Raw genomic sequence first — 24,991 nt, 5'->3', positions numbered from 1 at the left:
AAATTGCAGGATTTGTTTGGTACTGATGGCATACATTATTTTAACATGGTTTATTGTGTGATTGTGGTAACACCACTGCCTTCTTTGTCACGACAACATGAGGCTGTCCCAATGCCACTAAGTACTACACAAAGTCACTAAGCCTGGGCTGCTGTGTCAAAAGATCGTTATATTTCATATAACACCAGGCCTCACAATGCCAGTCGCTCTCATGAGTGTTTATGGTCCTATGGGTGCAAACGGACCACCCATAGCACATGCATGCTCGGGTGCCCAGTCCAGCATTTTGATCAGATACGGAATCGCACACTGTATGTCGCATACGTTTTGCCCCTGGGAGTTATAAACATACTGTAGTTCCAAGATTTTGAAACGGAGTTGTTCTACTCCATAGCATTACATACTTTTGTGTCACGACAGGACACGTGTCAGCAGGTGCAACGTGTGGCAAAATGATGTGTGTCACCGATTTACATTTTATTGGTTAGACCTGTGGGAATACATGCATGGTGATTCTTAAACTTCTTCGCCTGAGTTTAACATTTTGCCACAATGATAGATTTAGAATGGTTCATGAAAAGTAAAGACGTATTTCAAGGTAGTGCACGTAACATTTTAATAGTTAGGTTTAGAGGCACAAGCTCAACTAGGCGTGTTCCCGAATCCGCTAGTACTCAGGCTGAACCTCCCTCATTCAGTTCTTTAATCTCGAGGTCCATCCCCTTTTGCATGCTGCGAGTCCTGCGCATGGGCGTCGAGGCGGAGAGGCTCCCTGCCTGAATGTTATTATTGTCCGTATGATTTCTCATATGAAAATGGCGGCGAGTCAGGGAGGCGGAGGAGCAGTAACAGCTCTGCAAAGCCATCACTACCCGAATGGACCTCACTGGAATCCGGGACTACTGCATCATCAGCACCACCTGCACACGGCCAGGAGCTTGGACCGGGCTCTGGAGGATGCGGTGTGCTCGGGGATGTTAAATCTTAGCGGGAGGAAACTGAGAGATTTTCCCGGTATGAGCTATGACCTGACCGATACAACACAAGCAGGTGGGTTTCAGAAACACTGGACGTGTGGAGCTCAGGCTGCATTGTATCTACTCCTTAATCGCCAGTCATCATTATAGAAATTGTGCCTTTCATTTTCCAAGCTTCAGTCAAAATAATTCACCATGCATTGTTTTCGCTGGTGTCATTTATTTGTATCCAATGTATTAACCCAATACAATGGTCTAACACAAGAGGCATATCGTTGTGTACGTTAAACCCCTTGTGTTAGTCACCTGTTATTTTTGTAACGCGTGCTTTAACATCTGCACGTACGTGATGCAAAAACAACAGAAATGAAAAACAAACTTTGTGTACATAAGCAGGGAAAAACTAGGCGAGCTGCTGTGTTTTGAGGATTTTTCAGGTTATTATTTCTTCTCTCTTCGTTGAAAAAATCATGACTGAAAATTTAAATGTATTTGCATTTAAATGGCAGTAGATTTTGCTTAAGTTAAAACTAATGTGCTGCAAAGCTGTGTACAATACATGAATATAAGGCATATTAAAGTATTAATAAGACCTGATTAATAAGATGGAAACGTCTTGATTTCTGGTTACCGTTCATCACCATCACCACCTTTGTACGTTTCTTGACAACGTGAAAGACTGCCTGTCTCTATAACGGATTTGTTTCTCAGATATTTTTGTTTTTTTTCATTCAAGAGAAAAGGCATACACTGCTGTTAATTTGTATCCACGAATTGCTCTATGTGCGCATTTTTCTCATTTTGTGAGCAGTTTCTATTCACAAAAAAGCAGACGATTTCATTCATAGTTCCGTATTTGTCTTGTGCTCTGCAGACTACATTGCACATAACCCATTCGGAATCACAGTTTCATTGTGGACTGATCTGAATTGTGTTTTATCGGTGTGGTAAATAGATTTCCCGATTTTCATGAATTTGTCTATAGTACGTGTTACCAAAAGATTCGGTAAAAAATGTGGAGATTGTTGAGTTTATGTCTAGGGGTTGTTGCGGTATTTATCTGGACAGTTCCCTTAAATACAACAACAGTGACAAGGAGACATCATTTTATTCTCGACTGCGGGATATAATCACTGACGATTTTATACAGGCTGATTAGAAAGCGGTTGATCATTTCAGTGGGTGTTAAACCACGTCAGAAACGCAGCCCCACAATGCTCGAGTTCAAAAACAAAAAGAAAATGTTTTGACCCAATTTTTCACTGTCGTTCGAACCTATGCTAAAATACAGCAGGGCACAGCAATTCAATAATAGGTTTCATCCATGAATATTGGCTTGCGAATGTCTCAGTATCTCATGGCTGTAGGTAAGGATCCTGTTGTATAAATTCAGTCTTAAGGGTCGTTGTGGAACAGCGCCTTTAAAAAACAAAACAACAAAATGCTTCCAATTTTAAGTCATCCTGGACAATCACAATGATGAATGAATGATACATCACTTTTCATGACCTCGATTACACATGATACTGTAAGTAACTTTGTTGATTAAGAAGTGCCTTGTGACCTGCTCACGGGCGTTTTGAAGGATTCACCTCCAGCTGCTGAGTGCAACATAAAATGAAGTGGTGCATTAGGCTTAGAATAACCAATTAATAAGCTGTGTAAAACTGGTAGTATTATAAAACAGTTTTAACATAGTCATCTGAAGGTTGTCTTAAGATATGAACAATGCATTTATTCATCTACAGTGTCCTGAACTATAATTAATAACGCCTTGTATTTGTAGCTCCCACTTGGCTCATGGGCTGAAGCGTTTCTGCACATGCAGACCCCCTAAATGGCAGATCAGGTTGAGAAGTGATTTAAGAGGGAAACTAAGGTTGGCCACTTTGTGCAAGCCCAAAGTGGAATTGAGCCAGGACCACTGGGGTTTCCAACTCTTCTGAACAGCACTGGGAATACTAATGACCAATTAGTCAGTACCTTGGTTACAGCAAAGAGTTCCTTGTCACCATGCTGGAGGTTTGGTTTGGAAATTCCCTTCCAGAGGGAAGAGTGCCACCTACTGGTCTACCAGCACCACTTACAGTAGCAATCTGGTTTTCCTTAGAGGTCTCTCATCCCAATATACTGTAGATGAGGCAGATGCAACTTTGTTTACTTTCTGAGGCTTCTAGGAACAATTCAAAGATCTGATTATCATGAGTCACCTTGAATTTGGAGTATCTTAATGAGCCTCACAAAATAGTTTTGCAGGGTTTGTGAATAGAGCAGTACTCAATTTGTTTTCAATATAAGCTACAAAGAAGTATTACAATATTTCTAAAACCCTCATATTCCTGATGGCATGAAAACTGAACAACACAAGAGTCACTGGGGACATGTGATGGGAGTAGGACTAAAAGGCAAGTTGCACAATTTGTAAAATACCCCTTTTTGAGATGGTTCAAACTAATGTGCGGAATACAGCATCTGTTAGTGTTTTTTCTGTTTGTGATAGAGCCTGAGTTTAGAATGTACCCATTGCAGAGTGAACAAGAGAACAAAGGTGGTTATAGTTAAAACCACTTATATTGTTATGCATATTACTGTAGCTCTTTCATGTCAAAGGCTATTTGGGATTATTATCAGGTCCCAGGAGTAAAATCAGCCAGAGTCCTGTGACCAAGCATGGACTTATTATTAGCGAAGGGCAGATTGTGTCTGATCTGTAACAAAAAAAGGCAAATGCTGTGTGCTGCCTGGTCTGCAAGGGTTTCACGCATTGTCAGTGGTTGCATGTCTGACATAAAATTAGACTTCTGTTGTTCGCAAGGAAATGAGACATTTTTCTGTTTTATAGCAGCCAATGTAAAACAGCAGACCACATGGGGAAGTGTTTGCATGCGAATCTCACAAGGAGCTGAATCAGCTTGAGGAGCTGGGGTGGAAGAAGCCAGCCATTGAGCTAAGGGTGTCCTGTACATGAGAGAGAGAGCATTAGGCTGTCTTTGTGGGCCGAAGCTCATTGTGCTTTGTAGGTTTTTTTAGGTTTGTCTTAAGAACGGAAGAAGGCGTTTCATTCATACAGTTAGTCATTTAATTAATTAAAACACTAAACAGATCTAAAAAAATAAGAAATAAGTGTTCAACTATAAAAAAAAAACTAAATTTGGAAGCTGTGACTGTATAATCACTGTCTTTCATTACCATTTTCTTGAATGAGGTACAAGAAATTACCATATTAGAGCAGTGATAGTTGCTCCTAGTCCTGGTAGGCCCCATTCTACCATGTTTAATCAGTAATTTAGAATCAGTTTATACAAGGAAATGGTGGTAATACAGCCCAAATCTTTACTTATAATTAGTTCAAATCAAGGCAGTTAGACTGATTTGAAAACAAAGACACTACAGGCCTCCGGGACCAGAAGTAAGTATCAGTGTAATTAAATTTTATATATACTGTATACTCATGTTGGATCAAGCCTGGATGGGATACATTGTATTTTAAGTTGCAACCTGCGACATTTGGTGAGGAATGTTGGTTTACAGAGCTAAATGTAACAAGTCCACCCATAAGCATATGAAACCTGTTTAGGTTTTTCAGGTTTCTTTATTAAAGGAAAATCTTACAGTCTTAGGCACACACAATAGTTGTAGTTAAACTCTTTATAGGCTTTCTATTTGACTGGTTGGCTTCATGATAACACAAATAATTAAAGGGCTTGTGTTACCAACAGTGCAGTGAATGAGAGGTTATAAGTTTCAGTTGTAAATAATTTTAACTCTTTAATTTTCTTTGGATAATTCAGAATAGAGTAGCAGAAATTCTCTTTTTTATGGTTGTGCAGTGCCCTGTGATTTCACTGGCACTAGAATGATAACGCATTCTTTAATAACAGGTGTCGTACAGAGTCTGGATTTGGAATCTTTCCCTTTTGTTTTTTCTAGTATTCTTCTTATTTTTCTTATCTGTTTTATGGCCATCTATACACCAATGTCTATATGAGGAACATCAATGAAACTTGGTTAATGTCATTAAATTAGTATCATTTTTATATGTCCTTTACAAGCTCCCCGTGTGTTGCATTGTAGTTGCAGTTTTTCTTGTACATACTCATGAGAGAGAGCATGCCATGACAGGAAGTGTCTGTCCTATTTATAAAGTGTAGGCCCTGTTATAGTAATCAAAGCAGCGATTGTTGGGCTTTTCAGACTATTGGTTTCTCTGCACTGCCAGCAACAGCACATGATGTCATGTACTTTTAAGTGAAAATAAAATACAGCATTTATACAGGTATGTATTTCCAAACACACATCTTTTTCATTTGGAACACATCTAGAGTGCATCTAGAGAGGTTTGAAAACACTTGATAGTTGGGTTTCATACAGTCAACTTCAACTACTTTGCCAGTTAAGATTGTAGAATATTTTTTATGTTCATTGGGGACTTAATAGAATAATGAAGTGTTTGCTTTTGTCCTGTTGGTTACACTTGTCTGTAAACACTCATGTGAACTGAGACTTTTCTGAATTGTAATGGCAACCAATTACTGAATTTAAATAAGACTTAGATTCTTTTAGGGGTGAAAGTGGTGGATGGTATACTATTTGTTTGCTTACATCTCCAGTTTAATGTCTAATCTTGGCAAGACTGTTCTCCAAGAGAAATTTAAGTAGTTTGGTCAGATCCTAATGAATGCAATAGAGGGACAAATGTATTACAGGTTGTTTGGTGTAACTGATTGTAAGGATGCAGCTAAATGAACCTTTTATTTTTGCAAGAACTGAGCTAGGGAGATGCTTCAAGGGAGTAGACCGGGTGTGAGAGAAATGCTAAAAGCGAAGTCTAGAAGATGAGATACAGTATACATATATAGAAAAGTGGAAGTAGGTGAGATTAGGATCTGAACTTCTGTTATAAACCCCACAACATGTTAAGATCAATTCACATTAAGGTCTTATGTTTAAAACATGATGCATTTTACAGCACTACCTAAAAAAGGTGAAAAACCATTTTCAGACACAGACAATTGTGCACTGAAGTTATTGTGTGGCCTAAAAATAAATCCTTTAGAACGGGGGTTTCCAGCTGAGGTTACATAACTGATCCCATCATCAGTTTAAGAAAATGATTAGTTTGAGCTCTTAAATTGTTAAGCATGTTTGAGATGACCTCTTTAAATTTCTTAAGGAATTTAAAAATTACAACTTTTGAGTAGAAATTGAACTTGCAGAGGTTCCTGTAAAAAAAAACTGTTAGTTCAGTTTGGGATACAGATATGGAAAGAGCTTGACTGCAGTGATCACTGGAAGATATGTGAGTCCACAGGACCAAGGTTAGGAACCCCTACATCCTCAGATTGAATTATCCAGAATAACAGAAGTAAAAGATGTGAGCTACTTCACTAAGTGCTGCAGAGTGAATTACTGCAGTTAGACCCTTGTATTTGTGTCTAATCAATAGAGAAGCAAGCAACTTCATTCTGTTTTTCAGCTTAACTCTTTAGGCCAATAGGCAAAGCCAGGGTTCGAACCATGAACCTCCTGTCATGTCTTGTAAGAAACCTTAATTGTGTAACTACTGGATTGCATGGGCTCAATGTGGTCTTTACATTTGTTCTAGTCATGTGAACTCCTAGTTAAGTACTTGAAAAGCAAACCTGCTCTATCGTTTATTTTAGGATAACATTCAGTGCCATATCATTTTCCTGATTAATTTCCAGGTGTATGAATATAGTTTAAAGCCATTGCTTCATAGCATTGTTAAATATGTTGTGAGGCAGTGACATATTTCAGTCATTTACATGTACCTTCCCTGTTGAATTCCCTATTGATAAGTGCCCACAATTTAAACATATGAAGATATAAAGCCGTTATTTTATCATTTTAAGTTACACAATATTAATCTGAACTGTAGCTCAATAACATATGCTTTGTCAATGTAGAGTCATTAATTAAGCAAAACTGACCACAGCTAAGAGCTTTAAGAGCTTTGATTTTATACCCTCCTAGGGTTAGGAATCCTTATGGAAGGGCGTGGAAGCAATCAAAAATGAGAAATTCTACAGAACCTGTAGTTTTTAAAATGTGCAGAAAGTACCTCGTCATCTCAGAAAAAGAGTGTTTTTTGGGGGAAATTCCTCATGCTGATACTGTTGACATTCCTCAGTAAAAGGCCTTCTATAAAATGTAATTCATTGGTTCAGATTGAAGTGCAGTTTTCTCAGTTGAAATTAATTTAATGTTTGCTTTAAAAAAAAGCTTTACTGCTCTTTGTGTGGCTTTTGCCTGAAGTTTCAAGAATGTATTACACTACCTGGTTACTGTAACCATGTGCACACTTTTTTTTCTCTTTAAATAATGAAAGCAGACAGCTCTTTTCAGTATGCTTCTCACATTCAGCAATTTGCATTCTCCTGATAAGTTTTTTTTTGTTCCAGAATACCAGCAGATTGTGTACATTACTTGTTTTAGGAATAAAAACTAAAACCCCAGTCTTCAACACATTTTATTTAGTATTAAAACTGCAGTATACCTTTACCTCATGTTAAATTTCATGTGGAGGATCTTGTTGGAAGAAGCAGATCAATTATTTCTTTATTTTATTATTCAAGTTCTGTATCTGTACGGTGCTACATAGAACAGACTTTCTAAGTGGTACAGGGACAATAATGGAATGTTCATATCCTGATTAGGTTAAACACAACTCAGACAGCCCAGAATACTACATTTTCCTGTAATTCTTTTTAATGTTGTTTAAACTGTAAAAACTTTATTTTAAATAAATCTATTTTTGTCCTTCTGAAGGTATAAATGATTTTACTTTTTTCCCTCAGTGGTGACCTGGCACACCCTATTACCCTGCCAAAAAAGGAGGCCCGGACTTTCCTTTTGGGGATACTGTGGGAGAAATTGCTACTTAATTCACTTACAAAGGAGAATGGAGGTAGTTCACAGAAAAATAATATTTATGAATATGAATATTTCTGCAGTGGCTATATAAAAGCTGAACTTCATCATAAGGCAGCTGTAGGAAGCATATTGTAACGCTTACGGCCGACAAGCACTGTGTAAGAGCCGGCGTACCAGAGCAGGTGATGTCACCGCCCTTCCCTGTGATAGCAGGACTACAGCTACTGGGCTGTAGAGAGATCTCTCTTTAGCTCACGGGGCTAGGTCGCTGCAGAGAGACGCGGAAGTCCCGGGTTCGAGCCTCAGTCAGGATGGGGCCGACCAGATGCGGCAAGGGCGCCTGCCTGAGCCCCCGTTGCGTTACAATATAATAAGAGCATTTGAGTACCCCATTATTTTTGTGGACTGTTGTTTTTAAGATAAGATTTTGTATTAGGAATTCATTTTTTTCACATACCCCCACGCTCTCCATGAAACACACAGACAGCAAGAAAAGCTTGGGGTTAGAGCACAGGGTCAGCCATTGTACAGTGTTCCTGGAGCAGCTGGGGTTAAGAGCTTTGCTTAGTAGCCCAACGAATAGGATTCCTCTACCAGCCATGGGATTTGAACCAGCAACCTTCCAGCCACAGGTGCAGATCCTTAGCCACCTCTCCACCTCCCTTTTTTACATTGTGGGTTTGACTTGTGTTAGGTCTATGCAGCTTCTTTGCTTGGAGCTGTGCTTGTCTGACTGCATTGCTTCACACCTGATTGCAAACGTGCATTCCAAGGTCAGTTTATATCCCTGGGCACTGGATTCCTTAATCCAGGCAACAGGAGATTTGTGTCCTTAGGATGGCAGGCTCCAGTTGATAAAATGTTGTCTGATTTGGAACCTTCTTTCATCCATGGTCGTTTTTGTTTAGATTCATAACACTTCCAAAAATTGCAGCTCAAGTAACACATTTTTTAAAAGCGCTGAAACTTCTTAATGTTTGTTCTACGTACCTGTTTGCAATGTAGAAGTGGCTTTTTATATAGTTTGCACATTAAATGAAACAAACATTAGAAATATCATATTATTAACACAGCATCACCTGAAGTAAATCTGATGTGTAGTCTGTGGTCAATGTGGTATAAGCTATATTTCCCCAAAACCCAGTTTTGAACATGCAAAGAATTCCAACACTCAAGAGTTGTGAAGTTTCACAACAATCTGTGTTTTTTACTTATTCTTATTCTTTGTTAAATTACATGGAAATAATATACAGTATGTCCAAGTGTCTGTGGTGGAATAAAGATAAAAGTTAAAGAATAATTTATGTGCTGTCACACTTTATATAAAGGACACCTAAGACACAAATCTTGGAATGGACAAAAAACATTTTAGTTTATTGATTGTTATTTCAGATTGTGTATTTCTATCTAAGCTTGTAGTACTGCAATATGGGATTGTATTTCAATGTTGTGCACTTGTCATATTTCTAATTGTTGAGATGAGGAGATGGCTAGCAAGTTGTGAAGAGTGTGACAATCACTGTACTTCATCATTCACCATTCACCATTTATGAATAGATGAATCCTGTGAAGATTAAACAGTAGGTGCGAATGACATTCTATATCAGTACCCACAGTACCTTACAGTGCATGTGCAAACACTAGGCAGGGAGCCACAAGGAGCCAGACACAGGCACTAGCTGCACACAAGCTGCTAGTGCCAGTACAGAGGATGAGTTCTGAATGACTACTGGAGACTGTTTCTCTTTTACATTGCTTTCTCTCCCATTAATGGTGTTCCAACATCGTTCTCATGTATAAGCAAGTTATGTAAAGCATAATCATACCATTGTGAAATTCAGCAGAAAAAGCCAACTTAAAATAGGGACATTAGTAATTGTATCCCATTTATACAGCTGAGCAACTAATCAGGGTGATGTACCTTAGCTCAAGGGTACAGTAGGAGTGCTATGTCTGTGATTTGAACCCCAAACCTTTCACTTTCAAGATCAGAGCCTAAACCACCACTGCCCAGACTGTCAGTAGATGCATCTGTCATAGATCTAGGCAATGCACAGGAGCAAAAAAGAAAGAAAATAGAACAGTACTACTTTGTCTATGTCTGTAATATTGTTCAAGCTTATAGTTATGGTCTTCACATTACAAAAGAAGCCTTAAAGAAAGTCAACTTTGCCAAAGGAAATGCATTATTACGTCAGATAAGAGGAACTCCTTTATCGGGTAAAGCTTTTACGAACAAATTGACCTGCAGATCTATTTACTGTATTACTGGATATTCACTGGAGTTTGTTAAGCGTAGTCGCTTGCTCACAGCACCCATTCGGAGCCCTGGCCAAGGTTCTACCTTAATATTTTCCGTAATATTTACATGGAACAAGAAGACAATTCTTGGCAATTTTCAGAGTTTAGGAGAGGAGAAAAGCTTGACCCCAGCAGTCTCTCAGATGAGGTTCCAGTGAAAAACAAGAAAACATGACTGGAAAGTTGTTCAAACCTGTATCTTTTTCCCCAGAACTAGAAAACACATTTGTGTATATTGAATTATCAAAGCATAGAAGTTGGAAATGTTGCCAAGGCAGAAATGCTGGTCTTCTGCACAATTAGGCATCAGATCTTCAGATCTGACTCTTGAACTGCCGAAAACAAGATCAAACCTGGAAGTGTTGAGTTTGAAACAGTATACCCTAATAAGCGATGGCCCATTCTTTTACAGTTTGACCTCAAAAGCTCCAAATAGACTCATATTTCAGTTGAATCTCCCCATTTCCTAGCAAGAACTTGTGTGAAGGTTCTAAAACTCTTTCTATATGTATACTGAATGTAAGTGTATATCCAATTCTACAACCATTTTGACTGAAACAAATGGTTGTTTTTTATAGGCCATTTTTGCCAGTAAAAAAGATACTGGTTTTTCATAAGAATGGTTACACAGGAAATACCACTGAGTATGGGTTGATACCAGAGGGTCTGGTGCATTTTATAATGGCTGTTATTTCTAGTTTAAAGTGCTGTAGAACGGTTTGAAGTTTTCCGATGTGCTGATCATCAGGCTTACAATAGGTTTCCTAACTAAGTTGCTATTTGTTTGGGTTCTGCATACTATGTGGTCATGTGATGTTTCTTTGTGTTTTTTGTTTTTTTTTAATCTAGAATTTAGTTTTTTTTCAGTCCATTCTCTTCAATGACATAGCTGTGTTTAGTTTATTCTTTTTAGCCACAATACACTAATCAGGTTTTCTTCATGCATTTCTTCTTGCTTTAATAGAGTGGCTTACTCACAAATTCCAGTCATACTGTGTTACAAGAGGTATGACAGTTTGTAAGAGTTTTTTGTAGCATTTCAGCAGTTTTTTAAGCTGTTCTCCATATTACGGGGATGCACACTCTTTTAAGCCTTGGGTAAACAGAATGGGAATAATAATAATAGTATATAACACAGAATCTCCCCTCTAGGCATTTGGTCCAATGAGCACCTGTTTTTGTGTTTTAATATCTACACTGCAGTATGGTACCAAAGCAAAGATGCAACCTCAAACTACATAGCATGTTTTTTTATGTTTGTTTCTCATTGTATCTAATATGTATATACACAATAATATAGACAGATTTAACATATTTAAGCATTTTTATGCTTTATATTTCTTTAGGGTATTTGCAGTGTAGCAATTTGCAGCTCTTCCTGGGCTATCACTCGTTTCTGTAATCTGCATGAGACAAAGGCAAAGGACACCAGATAAGGTGTCAGTCACTGGAACTATGCTAGCAGTTCAAATTCAGGACCTATGCATTTACTGTATTTGTGTTGGAGGAGCAAATAGGGATTTAAACAGCCCCGAAGTTATATGTAAATCACTGAAAGTGTATTTTTACAGATTGATATTGAATGAGAATCTCAGCCCTATATAATGGTGTCACATGCCATTTTATTTTCTCCTCTTTGTTTCTTAGTTTAGATTTGCCAGTTGAATAATCTGCTCGGTTCTCAAAACAGCATTCATATCCTCCAACACCTTAATCAGCATACCCACACTACAAATGGCATGGCAGAGCTGTCTTATAGAGAAACTGGTACAGCTCTCTTATGACCACTGCAAACTGTCATGACATCTGGTTGGCAGGGGTAACTTTAAGCAAAGCCCAGCATGAGAGTGCTCATCTAGAAGTAAACTACACTTTAGCACCACACTGTGTGCTAATGATAATTTTGCGCCTTTGGTCTCTGAACTGTTATCTGTCACTTTCTGAGGCATTTGTTGGTGGAACCCCAACTACTTAATTACTTAAGTGAGTCTCTCAACAGCCCCAGTTACTTACAGTACCTTTGTAAGACATTGTTTTGACCTTGATGAGGGTTTATGAAAACGAGAAATGCAAGAAGAGATAAAGATCTGTGTGTTCCAAGTTTTTATGTTTTGACATAAACAGGGAAACATGCTGCAGGCTCCTCTGTTCAACGGTAATGAAGCAAAACTGTCTTGAGATTGTGTACTATTCTGAATTCCTCTCATTCCTTTCAGGAAAGCAATCTTGGAAAAAAAAGCATTGAAAAAGCAGTCATTTAGTGTCCATTAAAAAAACAACAACAATATATTAAAAAAGCAGTGGACAAAATATTTATGGTTGAGATTTCAGTTCTGAGGACAGTGATAAATGATTCTGAGAAATTTAATTTTTCTGTTGTTTCCGCCAGAGTTGTTTCAGAAATGTCAGTTTAAACATAGCACTGTCAATGTGCAAAATAGGGTTGATTATGAATCAACAAAGGACACTTCGTGGTGCAATGGTTCCTGCCCTGTAGCGTTGGGGGCCCCAGTTTCAATTCTGGACCTGGTTTGCTGTCTGTTTGGCGTTTGTATGTTCTCCCTGTGTTTACGTAGGCTTCCTCTGTGTGCTCCAGTTTCCTGTGTGTGTGTGTCTGTGTCTGTATGGCTGCTCCGTGATAGACTAGCATCCCCTCCAGGGTGTATCCTCCCTTCCACCCGTGCAGTGTGCCTGCAACTGTGGGGATGTAAGTGGTGATGTCACTTAGATGCACTGTCACAGGCTAGAGTGAGGGGTATGTTAAATGTGTTACTACTTTAGTAACTATCCAGTGTGTTTTACTGTTCTTTAACTATATCAGATGTTAGCTGCAAAGCAGAAATAGAACAAATAAAATAAATAGCAATATTTATCAGCTAGCATTTTCTGAAAAGGGTGAAAACAACTTTTTTAAAGTGGTACAACAACTATCCTGTCTCAGAATGAACTGGAATTATGTGGCTAGCAACCTTGTTTATCCTGCATTTGTGAAATAAAATCTAAGAACAAAGAACCATATATTTGATTGTTTTTTTCAATGGGACTCTACTCTCTGAACAAAAATGAATGCTTGTACTGTAAACAATTTCCTTCACTTCCCTGTTTCAGTGGGCTTCATTCCTTCCAAGAGCTCTCAGACTTCTTCAGTTTCAGGCAGCACACAGCTGTGATTTCAGTAAAAGTGGCAATAATTTGAGGTAAACCATACAGTTCAAGATTTGAGGAAGTTCACATACAGTACAGTCTTGATCAATAGGTCTCTTTCTTGCCTATTAAAAGTCAACAGAGTCTTAATATTGACTGTCTCACATTTTCATTCAGTTTGGCATTGTAAAGTATGCATCTCCAGTGTTTTTAATTGCTCCTTATTGCCTGTATAAGGCATCATGAAAGCTTTGGTCCTGTTGTATGTTGCCAAACTCTTAATATTTTATTGACTTAACTGCTGTGTATCAAATGTCTTTTGGGATTTGTTAATGTAAATGTCATGAATGATTAATAACACACCAGCATTATTGTTTGCTGTTTGGCTTTTTATTAGCAGATATCTGTAAAATGAATCAGTAAATAATCACCTAGTGCCCATCAGTTCCTACGTTACATAAACTGCTTTTATTTTTATGCTAAGATGAAGAATTAAAATGTTACACTTACCTCTTTTTAGAAATATTGAAGTTAAGCTAATACCTCCTGTATTCTGTGTACTGTTGGCGCACTGTAGCTGAAGTGTTGTTAAAATTGGTTATTCTTGTATTGCTGTACTGTATGTCTAGTTACCAAAGCAGAATAGATTATAGTACTGTGTGTAAAGTGCTGTTAGGCCATTTAGCTTTTGGATATTAAGCACAAGTGCTTCCAATAACAGCAAATGCTGTGCTCTGTTATCTGTTGTTCAGTCTCTACTTGATAGCCATGACAGCCCTACCATGCCATCTTAACAGTCACATATCAGTTCTCTCCAAATTTAGTCTTTGTACTGTATTTACAGCAATTTACAAGATAATGTTTCTAGACTTTTTTCAGTTTCTTTTGGTTCCTTTACAAAGAGGAGCTTATGTCATGAGAGCTGAAACTTTACCATAAAAGGCAGGGAGTCTTCCTTTTTCCAAAAACAGCACTCCTTTGTGGCGGTGAGCTGTGATAAGTTTAGATTGCCTGTGTTCTAAGCTTAAGACAAACATAGCAAGAGACCTTTAGGTTTGCTAACACTAAACATATTTCTGCACTAGCAACATTATTCTTTCTAGGCTACAAACTAAACTCTTGGCATTTAACAAAACACAATTTCCTTGTGTGCCATTTCACATTTGTTTTGCTGTGATCTGCTCTAAGCTAGTTTAGTGAAGTCAACTTCTTTTTTGTTGTGCTATTGTATTTACGTACCTAGAATGAATTTTCTCTGGCCTTTTTTGAACTGGGTGGAGCTCATACCTGCATTTTAAAAATATTTTAAAACTCCACTTTTTGAACGATACCTTTTAAAAAAGATTGGCATTGGCCTGGAGCTTTGGTTTTGAAAAAAAAAACAATTGCAATGATTGACTTCTGTAACGCTACGTCTACTTTTTGGATAGTTAAAAAGCTTAATCCTACAACTAAATTGCCAGCTTTCTGGTTAAATAGTGTCATAAAGACAATTTCATTCTCATTGAGTGCTGTTTGAAATTGCAGTATTTTGTGAGCATTATCCAACGAAAGAGGAAATTCTGAGAGTTACAGAAATTCATTTACAAATCAAGTGGTGAACAGTACACTTTCATATTCCATTATCTAATTTAATTAATTATATAATTTGAGCATGTAATTTGTGTATCATCCAGATGAGCTGGCTGCACATGTAAGATTTCAGTGTTTGTTTTTAACCATAAAGTTAGAAATGCCCTGATGTTTTATCCCACCATATTTTGACGTTTGCCAGTGACAGTACATTGCCAAAACATTAATGCTTTCCTAACTAGATTCCCAGAGCCTTTTCATGTGCAATCATATAATGTTGTTATAAAAGTCGTCCTTGACCAGTTCATGGCTTGATTGATTTATTTGTCTTTCTCTTATATACAACAACCTTAAATGCCCAAATATTACACTTCTGTCAGTGATGGACTTCTCAGATTCTCAGTGTATATCCTGTCCTCCTGCCTTATGGCATTCTTTACTCTGTATGTTACTTCCCTTCAACCAGCCTTCGAATCTCAAGTAGCACATTAGGTTCCCTGTCTGGCAGGTGTGCGTTAAAGGAGAACATCAAATATGAGGAAAAACAAAGTTCAGAGATGTATTTGCAACATATTGGCAATTTTGCCAGTTGAAATTTTGTACCAACCTTTTCATGTGATTGTCCCAAAAATGAATGCTTGTACTGTCCACGTTCTTTAAAAATAATATAAAACTGCTTCTTCCAATTCCGGGTCGCTTGTTGCCGGGGGCCTATCCTGGCAGACATACAGACATGCACACACTCGCAACTAAGTCAAGCAAGCAGCCGGCAGCCATATCACCCTGCAACTCACAACTGGCAACCCACTGAAGCTAAGCAGGTGTGAGCCTGGTCAGTACCTGGATGGGAGACCTCCTGGGGAAAAACTAAGGTTGCTGCTTGAAGAGGTGTGAGTGGGGTCAACAGAGGGTGCTTGCCCTGTGGTCTATGTGGGTCGTAATGCATAGTAGAGTGTACTGGTGCACTATGGCTGCTGTCTCATCATCCAGGTGGGTGCTGCATATTGGTGGTGGAGGGGAGTCCCCATTTCCTGTTAAGCGCTTTGAGTGGATTGTCCAGAAAAGCACTGTATGTAATAGCCAGTTAACTTACCAGTGTGTTTTTGGACTGTGGTACGAAACCAGAGCCCCCAAACAGCTGTTCTATCAACATTTGCCAAAAATAAAATACTAATAATTGCTCGAGTTTTTATTCCAATAACAAGAATTTTTTTATGTGTAGGTTGTATAATTTAATTGCTGCCTCCGAACGAGCTTTTGTGTTGGAAATGCATTTTATTCTGTTCCGGATGACATTAGTCTCAGCATTTAAGGACATTCAGACACTAAGGGCTGGTAGTGCCGGGAAAGACATTGTGAATTTTAACTTGCCTGAGAAACAATGTTATCTCAAATGTATACAGACTTTTCATTTAGAAATCCGCTAAAGCTCATTTTTCACTGATTTTATTAGAACCTACGGCCATTCTGTGGAAAAATCTTAAATATAAGAAGTGAGAGACACTCCAGGAGGCCTGTGACAATGCACAGTGGAAGTGATGTTGAGTGTTTTACTGTCAACTCGGATTTCTTCTCCATCAGCACATTCAGTCGGAGATGAACAACAGGACTCCTTTGGGAATTCCTATGGGAGCTTCCTGCAGGACTACTTCGGGAATCCCTTATTTTCGATCTTGCACAACTCCTTGAGGAATTTTGTTGGGAATATTCTCCAGGACTAATTAAAAAAAACTCATATCGACAAGAAAGTAAACAAAAACGCTTACAAAAAAAGTCTATCAATCCCTGGTGCACAGATGAATAAATTCATAGTCCCAGTAGGAGATGCTGCCTTGTAAGCGATGGTTAAATTCAAACTAGTATCTTTCTGGATTCAATCTCTTTTTCAAACATGTTATCACTGCAGTTTATAAGATAGCTGTAAGCATTAGATAGCATTTTTCCATTGTGAATGTAATTTTGTGCATAGAATTGTTCAATCTCTAAATCTCTATTTTATGTGTGAGTGCAGATATGCCAGCCTGATATGCTAATAGGTACAATAAGTTGAATACTGTCATTGTTTACTCCGGGACATACTGTAATGGATTTTGTTATTTTGCTTGTTACTGCTTGTTATATTAAACTTGGAATATTGTGATTAAAAAAAAATCCTGAATAGCACCGGTAGCAGACTGCAAGGAAGGGTCTTTTGAACTGGCGTGTTAGAGAGCTGAAATGGACTTTGGTACTGATTGTTATTTGCTGGATTGTCATTTGAAATAGTGGAACATCGCAGTCGTGAGAACGCGCCTCAATTTATGTGTTCAGTCTCTGTAGTAATGTAAATTACTTCATGCCAACTAACTACTAGCTCTTTGAAGGGAAAAAACTGGAACAGATGTTGAGAAAGTGGCAAAATTCCTAGTGATCTGTTCCAGTAATTGCTGTTTTAGAGGCTTAGGGTAACTCAGCATTTTAAAGCTGTAGACTAAGGAAGGAAAACACTTTTTAAATAAGGGTCATCTGCAAATTTTACAGAGAACTTTTGTCTGGTTTCCTTTGGTGAACCACATGGTATAGGGGGCCGATAAGTCTGTTAGTAGCCCTTTTTGGAACAGAAGGTTCGCTTGTGGAAGGCATGCAGAATTGGTGTAGTGGTTTTCGCTGGTGTCTGATGGCTTCCTCCATCCCTTTTCCAACAGTGGGACTAGCAGTTTTCTGCACAACCTGGTAGGAGGTTTTTCAATACAGGGATGGTAGCCATCTTAGCAATTTCAGGGTCCAATATGAGCCACATATGTCACATGTCCGAGCAGTGACTCAAAGGTATTGTGGACATTCATTACTAATGCATTTCTAGTCATGAATAGGGACTTAAAACGTATGCTTTTTTATTTTAAATGCACACATTTGTTGTGTGCAGTTATCATTTGTTTCTTGCATTTGCTTTTGGTGAAGGCAATAAATGTGAAAATGGATGATTGGTACTGTGAACACTATGCTCTGATTTGAAATGGCTGCTATATTTATTCTAAATGCTTAAAATGACAGCAGGGTCACAACCGCACACTGCAAGCATCCTTCTTTATAGCTTAGATTGGTAATTGACTTGTAAATTGGGGCATTTGGTGGCACAGTCTGATTAATATGTCTTTGCTTTTTTATTAAAAAAAAACAGACATAATCTAGTGCACTTAGTAAGATAGATAATCCGTTCAGTAACATCAGGAGAAATATTGAAATATTCATCTCTATATTGGCAAAATGGTACAGACACCCATTTCATTGTAGTGTGTTCTGAATTGGTTCACTGTGTGTCAGATCTCATATGTCCGCAATCTGATTATTGTCTATAAAATGAACACACATGCAAACACTCTGCCACATATTTTGAGAACATTCAAATTTGAATTAAAGATTTAAATGCAAGATTAAGGGCCAAGTAAAAATAAATGACTATACTATAAGAACAGCCAGTTTTAACATAATGGGTTAATCATATTGTAGCTCCGTTTTGCGGAAGACACATTTTACATTTACTCTTACCTATGCTTGTGGCCATGAAAGATGCATGCTGTGCACATGGTAATGTTCTAAAGTATTGTTCCTTATTGACCTCAATGATTTCTAGTGCTTTAGAAACCCCCCCTTCAATCACAGCAGGGAACTGGGATGGGGGAGGGTTGGAGATGGAGTCTTTTGTCATCAAGCAGAATGTTATTAAAGGGAACAGACTTCTTTACAAGGTGCAATGCAGGGGGCAGTAGTTATTGACTTGGTGGATTTGCAGATAGTGATTTGATATTAACCTGTCACAGTATGTAAACTGCTGTTTGACAGCAATTATTTCTGGTGGTTAAAGAATTGGTTGCAAAGAATGCATCAAACTGTTAAGCTGAGAGGAGTTTGAAGGTGCAAGTAGGACTACCTTATTGCATTTTGTTTAATACTAATGAGCTTACCTGGTTTTATCAATACTAAGTTATATTTTTTCAGTTCATGCATGTATGCATTAAAGCTGTTGCAATTCTGTCTAAACCTTTACACATTTTACATATATTTAACTGTTTATTATACCATGATAAGGACATGCACGGTTGACTTTATGGAATATGGCAAAGTCCATGAACAGTTTTACGAAACCTTGTTTACATGTAGAGGGGGTCTCACTTTGTTTACCATTCAATGTATCTTCCACCTGGTTGACACAAGGCAGCTGTTATGTGCCAACAGCCCTATTACACAGCAGTTCAGGTGGAGAAGTGATTAATTGCTTTCTTTGCCAAGAAATTGGTAAATTTCTGGGAGAAATTAAGGTAAAACAGATTGTGCAAGACCAGAGTGGGATTTATCCAAGACAGCAAGGTTAACAATCGTATTCTCCTGAATGGTACTATGGGATCTTTAATGACAGTCAGGTCCTAGGTTTAATGTCTCACCTAAAGAACAACACCTCTAAGAGCACACTATCATCATACTGTGACATCGATTTTGAAAATTGTGGTCCACAGGGAAACGTACTTCCTGCTGGTCCATGAACACAACTTATAGAAGCAGTCTTATAAAAGCAGAAAAAGGTTTTTGAAAAAACTGAACAAGTACTGTAGTGAATCACGAAACATTATCTTTACAAAGCAGGAAGGCTGCAATAGGCATAGGCATAGCGTTTGCTGTATGGACATTTTTCATCCTGTGTTTCCAGTCCCTGTCACACCAGAATAATCACGCTCCTTGCTGGCTTTGTATCTCAGCCACTCGCAGCTTTAGTTCCCAGTGGCCCAATTACAGCAAGTGTGAATGCCAAACAACAGGATGACACACTGTCATCAGAGTGGCAGTGTTAATCCAGATGGCTTTTACAGATTTGACCCCTGCTTCAAGGCTCATAGTGCAAGGGTTTGGTTGATCTACCTTGAGCATAAGTTAGAAATGAATTGACTGTGGGCAGTATAGGAGAATACCATGCTTTGTTTACTGTGAGCAACATACTGTAGCAAGAAAGATCCTATCTAGTGTTAAACAAGCCATTAGAAGAGATTCACAATCTTTTCTGTTGTGATTCACATTATGCATAATATGGTATAATACAGTATGGACCATGTTGTATAGTAGATTAGAAAATTATGCTCCGATGAAAAAGAACTATCAAAATACTGAAGAAATGCCAATTTGTTTTATTTCTAGTGGAATAGAATGTGCTTTTATTTAAGAGGATTCTTAGAACCATAATGTATTTAAGGGCTATGTATTTAAAATGTATTGGCAAGCAAGTGTGACGAACTGGCCATTGACAAAACTCACTCCTGCTGCTACTTGCTACTATATACTGTATATACAGTATGCTGGTTTATGAAGACTCCTGACTTGACTCTTAAGTACCCATATATGGCGACATTTAGAGGCTTTGTTTTTTGGCATAGTGTAGCTTACTTTATTTCTACACTTTTAATACAATTTGGCTTTCCATTTGATTGGCCACCCAGTCACTTCACCTGGCTTTTGAAAACTATGAGGACATTCTGACAAGGCAGCAGTTGTAAAGTGCAGAAAAACTTGATTATACAACATTGCAAAAATCTTAAATAGCAGAAAACCTATTAAGACTCTTCACTTTGCAGTTTGAGCTCTGAGGTTGCTTCTGTTGGTGCACATACAATTGATAGAATTCTCTCCTTGAGAGAAACATTCTGTTTTAATGTATTATGTTGAAGCTCTACAAAAGAGTACATTTACATAGCCTGCACATTCATACAGTATATCCTGCTCATAACATCCGTCTTACGCCTAGATTTTTAACATTCTGGGGGGAAGAATTGTCTAATTTTGGTTTTACATTTTAAAAGTTTATGTTTATATATTAGTATATATTAGAAATATAGCCAATATGATGGAAGATACAGAAATTTTCTATAATAAAGTACAGTCAGACACTGGGTTTCTCAAGTGAAATTCCCAGCTGTATGCTTGTTAGTTTGGATAAAATCTTTAACCGAATAGATCATCACAGGGAATCTCACTGCGAGGAAGAGTTGTCTCTATGTTAGCAAAAGGGCTGTGACCCACTTGATTTTGTTCCCTGATTTGCTCTATTCCAACACACTCCATTTGTACCCATCCTGTTCTTCAAGCTTTTAAATGCATACTTGCCAGGGTGCATTACAACTGAAATAGTGCGCTACTGAAGGAAAATACAATTCGGAAAGAGTATTTCCTCACAAAATTCATCTTGTTCCTGGTTGAGACACTACACTTGAAATCTGTGGAGAACCTTGTGAATCCACATTCCTTTTTGTGGTATTTTGAACCGTATATCTTTTTGCAGATCTAGACTGATAAAAAGGGATGGCTAGCTTTTAGATGCTTAAAATAGTAACACCAAGATAGATTATCTTTGTTTTTTTTCCAGAAAATATTAAGATTTGTTCACTCCCAGTGAATCATAATACAGGGTTTAATCATTTTTGCGGCTTTGGAATTGTACAGTTTGTATGATATGTAGATTGCCTTTTATTTTGTTCAGTAGTTTTATGGATTATTTATTACTTCAACACTGTTTGAAAGGGAGAGGCTGAGCCTGGTGGAACGAGTGTTGTAAAAGGCTAAGGCATGCTGGAAAAATTGGAGTACACATTATTTTGCAGAAGTTGTTTGTCAGGCTTTGATTGAGAGATCGACATTTGCCGAAGCCTTCTCTCAAGCAGATACACTTTAAAAATCTCTGTTTCTGTGCGTCATCTTGCAAAGCAACATTTTGAACATGGTTACAACAGAGCAGAGCTGAGCTCTGAATTCAGTAGTCTCTAGGACCAATCTTTCAAAAATGTGTTTACAATTTTATACCCTAGATTAGGAGATGTCCCGAAGTTATGTTTAGGTATTTACATTTTTCTTCCTTTGTAGATTAAAGGGGAACTGCAACACTATTTTATATTTTGGGGTTAGAAAGAATCGGCATTGATAAGTGCATCCCAAACTACAATGAAAGCAAAATGTGCACAGCAACATGTACAACCTCCCATTTACATAACAAAATAGATGGGATTTCCAGGTATGTGCAGTGCCATATTCTGTGATTTAGAATGAGGCAACCAACCTTCAGTGAGGTGAAGCAGACCTATAACATTGTAAACAGGCAGCCTTGTGAATACATCTCTTTTAATCTGATCTCAAGATGGTTTTGCCAAAAAATATTACTTACTTGTTAACTCTGTATGCAGATCATGTTGGAACATTTCTGCTGTGAAATGTCTGCTGCACAAGCTGTACATATTTGTTGGTACATTGCAGCACATTAGTTATTAGGGTGACTTGTGAGCAGGAAGGGCTGCTTCACATCGCAATTCTTGCAAACTCTCGCTCTCGCCCGTGGTGAGACCAGTGGTTTGCGACAAAATGCAGGCCATAATGTATTTCCACAATTCACAATTTTGTGCTTAATTTAGATTTGGTCAAATTTTGTGATACTATAAATTAATTTATTATGTTAAGGAGCTTTAATAACCGGTCTAAGAAATTGGGACAGCAGTTTCCCATTAACTGAATTGGAAGTCAGCTGTTTGTTGGCAAAATGAAAATTTTGGGGCCCCATTTTAATGAACATGTTTACCAAGGCACTCAAATGGTATCTGATTTTACTTTGTTGTGGAAAACAAGAATGCTCAGGTGGAATTGGACTTAAATTTACTATATTTAAAAAAAATATTACTGACCAGAATTATAATATCATATTATAATATAATAATTATAACATTATTGCAGTTGTTAAGGCCATGAAGTTACTGTTCCTTACATTTAAAAACCTGCCTTTCACATTATGTATGCCCATAATTATTTTATTTGTGACAATGATTCTGTTGAAGTGGATTGTTTTTTTGTTGTATTTATTTGCTATTGAGCTGGTAAAGGTCTGTTTGGTTTGTTCGCTGACCTCTTGGGTATGGGATATTAAAAAACGATGATGACATAATGGACTAACCACCCAAGTCCTCACAGGGACACTCATTGTAGGTATCTATATGTTCTCTCATTGCGCCCAAGAAGGTGTCCAGCTGTTTTCAATCTAAATTAGTGAACTAGTAGTTCTGTGTTTGGTATTTCCCAGGATCAGAGGATGTTTCAGAGCAGTGGGCCTGCCAGTTTGATGGACATGGCATTGCGACTGTGAGATGTTGTGCTTGATAAAGTATCCTCAGGCTCTCTTCTCCAAGCACTTTGAAGACAAGAAGACAAGCCTTCACAGTAGAGGGATAATAGGCACCCAGGGGACAGAGATTGAATTAATTATTGTCTCTTTGCCTCTTTAATACCTTGCTCTAGAAACAGAGATAACATTAATACATGCTCTGTACACTGTCAACCTTTGACATTAATGCATGCTCTGTACACTGTAAACCCAAACAAGCTGAGCTTACTCTCAATGTAAATGTGTAAAACTATTGCCATCCTTCCATTTTATAAACTGTTTTATCCAATACAGGTCACAGGAGAGGTAGAGTCTATCCCAGGAAGCAATGAGCACAGGGTGGATACACAGTGGTTGAGATGCCAGTCCATCGAAGGCTCACACAGACACAGTCACAGACAATCCAGGGCCGGTTTTCCCAGTAGCCGATTTACCTACCAGTATGTCTTTGTGCTGTGGAGGAGACCAGAACACTTGGAGGAAACCCATGTAGTACATACAAACAGCACCACCAAAGCACTGCACAATGCTAACCATTGTGCCTCCCATTATTTCAAAACCTAAGTGGTATTATTCCACTGTGTTTAGGATTTTTTAACAAGATTATTGTTCCATTATCTTCACATGCAGTTGTGGTGAGCTAAAACAAATAAATATAATTTAGCCTCCTGAAGTTAGATGAACTGTTTGAAATATTAACTTTTCTGTAATATGCTTTGACAGCCTTTTCTCCCTTAGAATGCCAGGATGGTACTCCTGCCGATTCATGATTCTACCAATTTCATTAAGCTGATCATCACAAAATTGCCAAAATCTCCCACACATTTTGTCACTTTTGGATATGTTCCGTTTTTCTGGCATGTCAAAAATCAATTAAAATGTGCCTTTAATAGTATTTTCTTTGATGGTTCTCCAGGAATTTCAATTACACTTTATTGTGATTTCATATGCACATAAAATCTACCTGTTTAAGCAAGTGGAGATAAATTGCTACAGTACACCTGTTTTCTTCCCAGGCTTACACTGTCTGAGCTAACCTTTGTACGTTTTGCAGTTCAATTACAGCTCAATTTGTTTTATTTTACCTTTTACTTACTTTACTTTACTTACTGTGGCATTCTTACACCACGGTCACAGACAGGAAAATTGGCATCTTTAGCTCCCTGGTGCTCACATATTCCTGAAGGTGTTTTACCTCACCGTGCCACAAATTTGCCTATCAGTTGTCAGCCTCTCGCTTTTCTTGATCCATAAAGGTTTAAGCAAATTATATTGTCTCACTTTTGCTTTCTGAGAAGCATTGCCATGGTAAGGAAATAGGCTTAAAATAACAATGATCCAAATTCCTGTTTTCCCCTGTGAGTTTTAAAGATGCATTTTTTGTATTGTTCATATAATGAGGTGGTTTCCCTGTTTGACTTGTTTGTAATGCAGGGAGTCTTTGGGGATCACAATCTCACAGGTGTTTATATCTCCTTGTTATAAACAGTACTTTATGTGGGAGAAAGGTTAAATGAATCCGATTTAAGCTTTAAAAGAATCAGTTCATCCGTTTTCCAGAGCCTTAGGCTGCTGTTGATTTAAAGGAATGTTCTCAGACTCAGTTCCTGAAGGGCTCAGTGTCTAAATAAATGTATCAAAGTAAAAAGCCCTGCACTATAAAATAAGGATACAATGAGTGAGATGCATTGATGCAGAAATGCTACATACCGTACCGTACCGTAAAGGCACATCAAAGCCGTTTCAATTACACAATGTTGAAGTAGAATAAAAAGTGAAGGAGTGTCAAAGTCTCCATCTACCTTGGATGTAATCTGTATAGCTCTTGTAACATTAGGTATCTTGTATCAGGTTTTTTGAGGCCTTTGATTAGTGGTGTCTGAGGCATATTGTGTGTATTTACTGCACTCAACACTTCTGAAAATATGTGCAGCAGAAC

General features: G+C 37.9%; 1 protein-coding gene across 4 annotated transcripts in view; it reads left to right on the top strand.

Moving 5' to 3' along the window:
- The first annotated feature begins 766 nt into the window (after positions 1-766).
- The window catches only part of lrch2 (leucine-rich repeats and calponin homology (CH) domain containing 2), a 111,757-nt gene continuing 87,532 nt past the window's right edge, over positions 767-24,991 (top strand). For 2 of the 4 annotated variants that reach the window (XM_015351076.2, XM_015351077.2), the window contains exon 1: positions 769-1,050. In XM_015351076.2, the coding sequence (XP_015206562.1) occupies positions 798-1,050 (253 nt within the window). In that variant the 5' untranslated portion in view covers positions 769-797. Of the gene's footprint in view, positions 1,051-24,991 lie in introns of all 4 variants that reach the window. The other 2 variants (XM_015351074.2, XM_006632640.3) reach the window with 2 other exon arrangements.

Source organism: Lepisosteus oculatus, chromosome 8 (genome assembly GCF_040954835.1).
Source record: "Lepisosteus oculatus isolate fLepOcu1 chromosome 8, fLepOcu1.hap2, whole genome shotgun sequence".
In the NCBI taxonomy this organism is placed as follows: Eukaryota; Metazoa; Chordata; class Actinopteri; order Semionotiformes; family Lepisosteidae; genus Lepisosteus; species Lepisosteus oculatus.
This window is presented reverse-complemented; position numbering and strand designations above follow the sequence as displayed.